Raw genomic sequence first — 10,958 nt, forward strand, 5'->3', positions numbered from 1 at the left:
TAGGGTTGTTGACATGGACAAGAAAGCTGCTGAAGTTCAAACTGAGCATGAAAATGGAGAAGAAAAGTGACTTATGGTGACTTTGACTGCGACGTGGTTGCCAAAGTATTTCAAAAACTGCTGATCTACTGGGATTTTCCCCCATAACCATCTCTACGGTTTACAGAGAAAGACCCGAAAAAGAGAAAATATCCAGTGAGCGTCAGTGCTCTGGGTAAAAACTTGTTACTTTGTTAATGCCAGAGGTCAGAGAAGAATGAAGGCAACAGCAAATCAAATAACCACTTGTTACAACAAAGGTATGCAAAAGAGCGTCTCTGAACACCCAAAGCGGATTCATCCTGTCTTGTACTAACAGTTCAGGTTGTGACATGACAGTGAGTTCAAATGCTCAAATGGCCTCCACAGTCAGCTGATCTCAGTCCAATAGAGCCTCTTTAGGATGTGCTGAGAAAGGAGATCCTCATCATAGATGTGCAGCCAACAAATCTGCAGCAGCTGTGTGATGCTAACATGTCAATATGGGCCAAAATCTCTGAGGATGTTTCCTGCACCTTGTTGAGTCTGTGCCGTGAAGAATTAAAGCACTTCTAAAGGCAAAAGCAGGTAGCTACAGTATGTACTGAACTGGCTGGTAAGTGTAGCCATGTTCCTAAATTAAGAACAGCTGGGTAGTGAAACCTGTATTTCAAACTCCCGCAGTGACAAATCTGATGTTACTTTCAGCTGCTCCCTTATTCACAGGGGGCGCCACAGTGGGTAGCTCCACATGTTTGATTTGGCAGATGTACTTTTTTTTTTTTAAACTCCGGATGCTTTTCCTGATGCAACCCCAAAGGGATTTGTCTCTTCTCCTGGGATTGTAGAAAGACTTTTCACTCATTGGGTAAATGTGTAAACTGCTACCCTATGGAACTGATCCCGTGCTAATCAAACAGGTTTTTTCAAACTGAATTCTTCTGAGGACAACAAACATTTTCAACCCATAAGCTTCTCTAAATTGTAATAATTCCTTAGATATATTAAAACTTTAATACTTAAATGAACCATACGTTTTTGTTTTTTTTTTTGTAAAACTCATGGTCTTTCATGCAATTTACATCTACACTATAATGTAAGGAATGCTTTCTTAACGTTACCTGTACCTTACTGTTATTATTGTAATTTTAGATTTTACTATATAACCCACTGGGAACAAAAGCAATGCCACTAATTATTGTGGGGGGAAAAAAATCAACTTTTATATCAACATTTTGAAGTAATTGTTTTTAAGTATTTTGAGTGTGTTTCAAACATCTGGTGTACAAGATTACGAAGAGACACTTTTTCAACATTAACATAAAAACATATATGTGATTATACATAGATCACATCTGCGCTGAGAATACTATTTGAACTTTAATGCATTTATAAAAAGATGAATACTGATATGAACTGTCATTACCAATGACAAGTATTTTTTTTTAATGGAGGACTTGTTTTTATTATGAAATAGCTTTCTTATTTACTGTTTTATTTACTGTTTTCTGAAAAATATGAAGTTTCTCAAAAAGGAGAATACAAGATGCTGTTTTCAAGTTTCTGCAATCCTTTTATTTTTTACAGCAAATGATTAAAAAAGAATAATAAATTACAAAAATATAATGATCTAATGCTCATTTTAGTTTTGTTTTTTTTACATCATTACACCTTTCATTTTAATACTATAAATTACTTCATAGTCTGGTGAAAGACATAGTGACACTGTGTGATGAATATGTTTTTTATATCATGGCTAAAATACAGTAAAATAGATTATAGTTGTCCTGATTTTGCTCAAACGGTGTCACGAAACTGTGTGTTGTACTTCGGCTCTTCTAAAATGCTGGGCAAGGCAGCAAGAATTGATCAGAAATACAGTCTCGGTGGCACAGCACTGCCATCTGCTGATGCGCAAAGATTTTAAAAAAGATTGAAGCACCTTCTCTTCACGAGTCTTTATTATCTCATCTGCCTCAGTTAAGTCTCTTTTCCCGCTAATGGTCTTGTCTGTCTACTGTAAAGCTCATCGTAACAATGTCCTCGATCCCAGCCTGCAGCTCATCGTGCTCCTGCACGGCGGAGACTCCTTTAGGGGTCCCGGTCAGGATGAGATCCCCTTCCTCCAAGGTGATGAAGTCGCTGATGTAGCTGATGAGATATGGGACGGAGAAGATCATCTGAGAGGTGCAGCCGCTCTGTCGAAGCTGATTATTTACTTTCAGCCACAGGCTGACCTTCGCCGGGTCAGGGATGCGCTCTTTGGGGATGAACTCGCTGACAGGACAGGAGGTGTTGAAAGCCTTGGCCATGGTCCAGGGCAGACCTTTGGACTTGCACTCGTCCTGGATGTCTCGGGCTGTCATGTCCAAGCACAGAGCATAACCCGCAACATGCTCCATAGCGGCGGACTGCGGGATGGCCGTGCCCCCTTTCCCGATCACCACCCCCAGCTCCACTTCATGGTGCAGATTAGTGGTGTAAAGGGGCACCAAGATAGGCGAGCCCTCTCTCACATATGCAGTAGGAGGCTTCAGGAACAAGACAGGCTCCTTAGGAATCGCGTTTTTCAGCTCTTTGGCGTGATCCGCATAGTTTCTCCCAACGCAAATGATCTTCCTCCCCCATTCCCAGAACCGGGAAATATTCCGTGCTGTCATCGTGGAGAACCGTGAGCTGTTTCGGCTGCCTTGATGCAGTCAGCACGAGTGTAACTAAACTTTGACCGACACCGTTTTGACCGCTCCGGAACATCAACCTACGGCAAGCCTGAAGGGACATGCGCAGAGCACAAACGTCGAATCAATGCTATCTTATTTGAGATCATTACTGGGACTAAAATGTAAAACAAAACCACTTACTAACTTTATTAAACTACTCTTGTGCAGAATTACGTAAACAAGTTAGACAGTCACGTGTAACTTGTTTACGTAAATAAATACGTAGATAGATCATTCCCGATCTATATACCCGAGACTTGATTGGCGGAGCCTTGGAGGTCAAAGGGAGCGGAGGCGGAACTGAACCAAAACCAAACTTTTCTGGTTTGCACAAACGTGATAAGACTTTAGCTACTGTTGTTATGTTATTCAAGTCACTAGTAGGGAGTGCCTGCACTCTATTAGGAGCTGCGACAGCCTTAAAGTTCGGTACGTCCACACGGTTTTCTCTCATTTTCAGCCCGCGAAGGTTTAGCGTAGTTTTCGCTTGCTTCGCTGCCGTTAGGTGGGTAGATGGCGTTTGTTCGTTTGTTTATGTTTTGTCGTCTTAAAATGGGGGGAGCTGTCACATGAGCACAGCCGGCCTGTCTGAGCGCATACCTGTTTCCTCTTATATAACCTCCTCTATGACAGTCATATCGGTGTAATTAATTAGCGTGCCCACAAAAAATCCAACACCGAAGCGTGTTAACGTGTGGCGTTCACTTGTCCAGCGGGGCGGTGAGGTGTGTTAAGTTTCTCGCGTTTGTGGCATTAAACGAATGTAAGGCAAGGAGTATGTGAATATATTACAGAGGTACAGGGGACTAGAAGTTAAACTGTCCCGATTTCTGTCTGATGTGGCTCGGTGTTAAATATCGGCTTTTATCCCCTCATGAAGCTCCGGTGGAAGTCAAGGCCCAGGCAGCCGCCCTCCTTCACAGTGTGGTCAGGAAATCTAATCTGGTGGAGCAAGCAAACATGAAGATTGAACTGCTCCCTGCGCTGTCTGACAACTACATGTACCTACTGATCGATGTGGACTCCAGAGAAGCAGCTGTTGTAGACCCCGTGGAGCCAATAAAGGTCTGTTCAGTCACTGTATCATATCAAGTAATGTTATATAAACCAGTTGACAACACTTTAACACCAATGCAGAAAGTCTACCTACAAGTGATTGTGTTAATCTTTACACACTATTCAAGTCAAAATTGTGTCCTTTTACAAATATTTGATAGCAACATAGTTTTCTTTTTGTTTTGTCTTTTATTTATTTTTTTATTTTGAGCCTGAAAGTATTAATATTATCATTATTATTGTTGTTGTTGTTGTTGTTACTATTATCATTATTATTATAATTATTACATGATATGGTATCTGAGGAAGTGTCTAGTTACAGGACAGTTTGCAGTTCGTTCAAGGTGCAATTGTACCTGCTGCCAGTTCACCTGAGGTTAGTGTGTGTGTGAGGAATAACCAAGTTAAATTAAGTATTTTCTACACAGAGTACTGTAGTAGTTGCTTCATTTAAATGAGAGAAAGTGTGTGAAATAGTTTAGACACTTTTTTTGTTTAGTTTTTGTGTTTCTGACTGACTTTATGACTATACCTAAAATGATCCAAAATCTTATACTGTTGTACAGGTGCTACAATCTTTTGTAAACTGAGGCTGTTTGTGATGAAATGTGATTTTTAGATCTACCAGTGTGGGTCAAATAAAAAAAATGTGGTTTTAGGGAATCTTGTGTGCAAGTCATGCCTATGTGGGTTTTTTCCTTCTTTACTTTTTATTGGACAGACGTGACAGACGTCAAGGGGGACCTTGACACTGTCACGTAGACTGTCTGCGTCCTCACTATATTTGCCCAGGTTCCCACAGAGACCGGTACCAGCTGGTCTGTGAGATGGAGTGATCTCCAAACAGTGCACAAGAGGTTACATAGATGTCAGTGAGTGCCTTTAGGGATGGTGCCTTGACACAGACATGAGATTTGAAATGACTCAGCATGATGGTGCAATGGTTAGAAGTATTAGAATTGTTGCCTTTCAGCAAGATTATAAAGATACCTGAACTGGCATTTAGGTGAGTGTGGGAAACACTTGCGTAAGTTCCACACATGCAAGGTGTCCTACCACTGCCCTGAATAAACACATTAGTTTGCAATGAACAAGTTATTGAATTATTATAGATATTGTTATAGGCTGCAGTTACAAGCAGTTTTTTTATGACATATCAAGGGGCAGTGTTTAACAGTTGTAATAGTTTTGCATTGTTATATAATAAATCCCAAAAGTTGAGGTCATTAACATTTTCACTTTGAGTAGAATATAATTAAATCATAATTTTTCTCCTGCTTTCAAGTATTAGATTTTTTTTTTCACTAAAAATGAATCTTGTAAATCTCAAAAAAAACACTATCTGGTCTCTGAAACATTAATTAAGCATTAATCATCCAATTTTTTTAGATATGCTATTTATGCATATTCTATTTATATAATCTGTAGTTCAAAATGTTGTATAAACATTTATACCAGTTCTTAGCATGGGTCAAAACTGACCCCAACCATATTCTGAAGGCTTGAAATGCGAACAGTTTATAAGGGTTAAAATAGTCATTCATCAATGAGAATACATATAGTGTTCAGCATCATAACTCTGAGAGAATCCACTCTGCGTTTTGCTGGTGATATTGTGGACTTAAGAAAAATATATTATTGTTGTTGTTATTATTATTATTGTTGTTGTTGTTGTTGTTGTTGGGTGTAGGTCAAAACATAACCCTAGACTATTGAAAACACTACGTAATTCTATCCAAGCGTGATAGATTTCTTCTTATTTATGTATTTATTTATTTTACTATTTTTATTTCATTATTTTTGTATGGGAGGTGCCTACTTTCAGGACAGTTTGCAGAAAGGTGCAGAGTACCTTATATCAGTTTGAGGTTAGTGTGAGAAAAGGTTAAGTATGTACTGGATAGAATACTGTAACTGTTGCAGGAAAATGCATCCAATCTTTTTATTCAGAGAATACTGAGAATGAAATTTGATATGATGTGCATTTTTATCTGCCCGACCTTTGTTTGGGCTTTATAATGATATGTAGTGAAGGACAGACACAACTTTCCAACTACGCAGTAGTCCTTAGTTTGGAAGAAGACCAATCTCCTTTCAACTATATACAGAATCTGCATAGTTTGAAAGTCTACTATCAAGTCAAAGGTATTTATAATATTAGAAAATATCAAGTATTTGGTCATTGCTACATTTAAAACTAGCGTGTGAGTAAGAAATACCAATTTGATGTTTTCAGCAAGTCCAAAATCCAAGAACCCTGACTGGCCCTAATAAATTAGTAGTAGGGCCCAAATCTGTGAATTCTCCATATTCTATTCTTCATTAAGACCTTTAATAACTAATTGTTGTTGGATACTTATTGATAAATTAAGTAGTTATATTGGCATGGCTCCACTCAGCATTTTTTTTTGTGTGTGTGCTTTGAACAGGTTGTTGAAGCTGTCCGAAAGCATGGTGTAAAACTCACCACAGTTCTAACCACCCATCACCACTGGTAAGCTACTGCTTATTTTATAACATTGATGAATTTTTTTTTTTTTTCAAGATTATTTCTCCATAATAAGTAAGCTAAAAAAAAATACTTATTGTACCTGTTAAGGCAAAAGATACATTTTATATTCATCACCATTACCATTAATATAACCACGTTCACATCCAACGTGCTGTGTGAACAAAGTATTAGGTCCACTCTGATCATGGAAGGCTGTGACTGCAAAGTAACCTGCCTACTGTACTGTACTCACTCAAAATTTGTAAAGTCTTTTTTAGGACAAGGTATGCTTATATATTTCTCCACCAGTTTCTCACGCAGGGCTGCAGTAGGAGTCAAGTGATTTTGTTTGCTTTGATTTACTTTCTTTTAATTTTCTCATGCTGATGTGCATCTTACTACCTGGTCACATGCTGCATTTAGCAGCAGCATTCTCCAGTCTAACAAAGTGCTTCTAGGAAAAGCTTGTGGCAGACATTGTGTTTAGCTTGATGCTGGCTGACAACACAGACCACAAACTACCTGCATCATTATACTAGCATTACTATAGTAATGGTGCAAATAGCCTGCAAGAGAAGGAATGATGGCCTAAAAGGTGTTGCTGTGCAAACATGATCCCAAAACATCAGATGCTGAAGTCAGAAGATGCTCCTACTACTTAAGACGTCATCACCCCACCCATTTCCTGTCATTATGTTTCCCAGAAATCGGCAAATTGTCTTGATTGTTTTGCTGTGAATACCATTTACTGGTATTAAACGCTACTGCCCACTAAATGCACGCTTTATAAATAAACATTTCCTTTGGCTTCTTATGCTAAGAACCTGCTAAACCTGTATTGGACAAAAGAGTAATACCAACACATTAATTTTCTGTTTTAGGGATCATGCCGGTGGAAATGAGAAGATGTTGAAACTAATGCCAGGTCTGAAGGTCTATGGAGGGGATGACAGAGTTGATGCCATTACAAAGAAAGTTTCTCATTCCAACGCTTTCAAAGTGAGACGAGCAAACTCTCTGCTCTGTGGTCCAACTATAAGCTTCAAATGAATGATTGCTCACTTATGTTTTTCTCTCCTCAGGTTGGCTCACTCCATGTTAAATGCCTTTCTACTCCTTGTCACACGACTGGTCACATTTGTTACTACGTGACCAAAGAAAACAGCACTGAACCACCAGCTGTCTTTACAGGTGTGGTTACTTAAGTTAAACATTTATATGAGATAAACTGCGAGTGTAAATAAAGACATGTTTTGTGTGAACTTAAAGGCCCTAAGAACTCCTGTTTTTCCCATGTAGGGGATACTCTGTTTGTGGCTGGCTGTGGGAAATTTTTTGAGGGTACAGCAGAGCAGATGCACAAAGCCTTGATAGAAATTCTGGGTCGCCTTCCTCCTGAAACGGTAACTGCAAACATAGGCGTTAATTTTACAGATTTTTAGGATGGAAAAGGAAAGACTTAAATTCTTCAGTAGTTGATGAGTTAACTTTGCTGTATGTTTAAGGTGTGTGACTAACTTTAGCGTGTTTGTGTTTAAGCGTGTCTATTGTGGTCATGAGTACACCGTCAACAATCTGAAATTTGCACGTCATGTGGAACCGCACAATGAAGTAATTCAGAAGAAGTTGGCCTGGGCAAAGGTACGTGATTCATACAGTAACCACTTCAAATCAGTTATCCTTAATTAATTAAAACAACTTTGCAATTTTTGTGTATTTATCTGTCTGTAGGAGAAGTGCAGCAACGGAGAACCAACTATTCCGTCCACTCTGGCAGATGAATTCACATTTAACCCCTTTATGAGAGTAAAGTATGTATAACTTCATTAAAAACAGCCTTGTGAAAAAGAGTTTTCACAGGACTTAATGTAGTCTTGTAAAAAACTAAGTACAGCAATACTACTTCTATAGGAATTTAGAGAATAAGCAGTAGCCAGATGCTGCTAATGAATTGGACTTAATTAACTGATTATCAGCGAGTGTGGACTTGTAGAAAAGCTGACATTTGGGCAGCTTGCTGGTCTGGCGCATTTAGGGGTCTGTTAATATAACTAAGGTAATACAAGTCTTCCCAGGAGTAGATGTCCCGGCACAATCATCTAACAGTCAGACTGTAATGCTCAGAGAAAGTGAAAAAAAGAGAGCTCCATCTTAAACTTGACAGGCATAATTTAGCATGTTAAATGTAAAAGTTTGTGACATTACAATTAGAAAAATGCTGAACAAGTAGGGCTGGTTTGGAAGGGTTGACAGGAGAAAGCCTCTTCTCTCTACAAAGAACATGGCAGCATGACTTAAACTTTGTAAAGTTGGATCAAACCACAATTGCCTTTGGACAGACGACACAGGAGTGGAGATGTTTGGCCATAATGTACAGCGCTAACACAGCATATTTGAGGTGTTATTGGGGTGATGATTTGGGCTTGTTTTGATCCACACGACCTTGGACATGTTGTCCAAAAGAATTTTAGAATCAAATGTGAGGTTATCTGTCCAGAACTTAAACCTTGGCCCAAATTGGATCATGCAACAGGATGACGCACAGGAGCAAATCTATACCAGCATTGCTGAAACCAAAAAGAGTGGAGGTGTTGCAATGGCGCAGACAAAGTCCAGACCTTAATCCTGATTAAAATGCTGTGGTGGGACCTTAAGAGTGCTGTGCAAAAACAAATGCCCACAACTATCAATGAACTGAAGCAACGTCATGTAGAGGAGAGTATGTCGAAGTTCCTCTGCAATGATGTGAGAGACTGCGAGTCATACAGGAAATCATTACTTATTGCTGCTAGAGCTGGTCTACAAGCTACTGAACCTGGGGTGCACTTACTTAGTACAGGGCCCTGTGAAATTTCTCTTTTTCACATCACTGTAGTAGTAATTACAGATGATTATAATTTGTTTTGAGGTACCTACAGTGAGAGTGCTGCCTGACTACATTTGTTTCTCCCCCCCCCCCCAATGTGTAATTTAGAGAGCCGTCCGTTCAAGAGCATGTGAAGCAGACAGACCCTATCGAGACCATGAGAAGTCTTCGGAAGGAAAAAGATAATTTCCGAGTGCCCAAGGAGTGAAAGTGCACCAGAGTTGGCATTTCAACTGATTACAACACTGCAAGCTGTCAATTATATACTCAAAGAAATACCTGCAACTAATCTGTAAACCGACTGAAAAACAGCACATCCATTGCATTGACTTTAACTCAAGGTCCATTTTTTTCTATCACAGTGTTCAGCATAACATATTAGACTATAAATCTATAAATAAATCATTCTTTTAGATATATTTGAGTTTTTTGGGTTGGCAGTTTTAAGGAATAAATGGCCATTATTTGAATGTTTTAAAATGAGAAAAATGTAGTTATTCTGTAAATGTATCAGAAAAGTTATTTAGTCTTATGCTTTAATATATTGATGTTCAAACTACTGTTTCACTCAGCGTTTAAACATTTAACGAGACGAGGACCACATGAGTAACAAATGTTGGCGTATGTGGACACTTTCCGTGAGTTGGTTTAATAATAGGTAATCATTTCTTCGCCTACAAAACTTTGTATCAATGTTTCTTCATGTCATTTATTTTCACGCTTGCTTAAAAGATGCTAGTTTGGTTGTTTATGTGCAAAATACAGCATAGCTGCCTTTACATATAAGTAATCAAAGTGATCTGTGAGCTCAGCCTTGTCTACCTCTTGTGTCAGCATTGTTAGAAACCCCAAATCATATTTTGCTCGTAAAGTAAAAATTTTCAAGGACTATTGCATGAAGCAATTTGGAAAAAGCAATAAAGCACATTTGTTTCAGTAGGTTTACACAAAAGTTTGTGTCAATAAATTGTGTCATAAGCAAAATATATTCCTGATGCAGAATAAGGCCATTAAAACTGTTATATTCTCATATACATCTCATATTATTGGATTATTACAGTAGTAGAAGTTTGCCTTTGGCGAACGCTTTCATCGGTGTTATCTAACTTTTCCAGTTACATTTTGGGAGATGCTTTGGGTTATAATTGCTAAATCTTGTCTATTAGCAAACCATGGAATTAAGCTTCTCTCATGTCTAAATATGATGAAAGTATTAAGAAGCAGGTCCGGTAGCATTTTTTAAAAATAATTATTATTTTGTTTCATTTAGTAGGTGATTGATGTGGACACATTATTATTATTATTATTATTATTATTATTATTATTATTATTATTATTATTATTATTATTATTATTAGGACTGTGTGCACACAGTCCTAATAATGAAATTGAGGGGAAAAAAACATATGTGTAAGCACATTATGGATATGTAGCCATACTTAATCTGTGGGCTACTCAGAAACAATAGTTGTGGGCCTTTCAAAGAAGCCCGGAAAAGGGAACCACAGTTTATAAAATGTGTTTTTTCACCCACAAACTGTATATCTATTTTTTTCTAAATCCATACAGGACATATCTTTTACCCATTGCACATACGAGGGGGGAGAAGAGTCTTTCCACTTAAGTAAAATAGCTCATCTGGCCAGCAGTAATGAAAAGTTTAATGTTCTGTGTCTGGAGTTGGGCAACTTCAGGTTCTGGCCCGCACCAAACATAGCACAGAGTGACTCTGGTTTAATTTGATGCTGCATGACTTCAGACATTATATAGAAAGCAGAGGTCCAAAAGTTGGCCAACGAAGGACAGG

The 10,958-nt window shown here is 38.4% G+C and overlaps 1 protein-coding gene across 4 annotated transcripts; it reads left to right on the forward strand.

Moving 5' to 3' along the window:
* The first annotated feature begins 1,754 nt into the window (after positions 1 to 1,754).
* Positions 1,755 to 10,181, forward strand: LOC146711306 (hydroxyacylglutathione hydrolase, mitochondrial-like). Of its 4 annotated transcripts, none has more exons than XM_085454116.1 (9): positions 1,755 to 2,569; positions 3,617 to 3,803; positions 6,224 to 6,288; positions 7,167 to 7,284; positions 7,368 to 7,476; positions 7,585 to 7,688; positions 7,825 to 7,926; positions 8,017 to 8,096; positions 9,260 to 10,181. In XM_085454116.1, exons 1-9 carry the CDS (start codon positions 2,019 to 2,021, stop codon positions 9,357 to 9,359), a joined length of 1,416 nt encoding a protein of 471 aa, XP_085310242.1. In that variant the 5' UTR covers positions 1,755 to 2,018; the 3' UTR covers positions 9,360 to 10,181. The 4 variants fall into 4 exon arrangements, with proteins under 4 accessions (XP_085310242.1, XP_085310239.1, XP_085310241.1 ...); XM_085454113.1 differs by lacking the exon at positions 1,755 to 2,569 and adding an exon at positions 2,998 to 3,167 and having other exon boundaries at positions 3,619 to 3,803; XM_085454115.1 differs by lacking the exon at positions 1,755 to 2,569 and adding an exon at positions 3,225 to 3,243 and having other exon boundaries at positions 3,619 to 3,803.
* The last annotated feature ends 777 nt before the right edge of the window (positions 10,182 to 10,958 follow it).

The sequence above is a fragment of the Copadichromis virginalis genome, linkage group LG4 (assembly GCF_057382275.1).
Source record: "Copadichromis virginalis isolate Kocher_CV1m ecotype Utaka linkage group LG4, C_Virginalis_male_GT1.1, whole genome shotgun sequence".
NCBI classification, from domain to species: Eukaryota; Metazoa; Chordata; class Actinopteri; order Cichliformes; family Cichlidae; genus Copadichromis; species Copadichromis virginalis.

What these genes read in the sequence shown, in the direction of transcription:
- LOC146711306 (XM_085454116.1), top strand. Translation starts at nt 2,019, where the DNA reads ATGGTCTTGTCTGTCTACTGTAAAGCTCATCGTAACAATGTCCTCGAT. An exon ending in CTTCAGGAACAAGACAGGCT is followed by an intron (nt 2,570 to 3,616) that starts CCTTAGGAATCG and finishes ATCCCCTCATGA; the next exon opens with AGCTCCGGTGGAAGTCAAGG. An exon ending in AGAAGTTGGCCTGGGCAAAG is followed by an intron (nt 7,927 to 8,016) that starts GTACGTGATTCA and finishes ATCTGTCTGTAG; the next exon opens with GAGAAGTGCAGCAACGGAGA.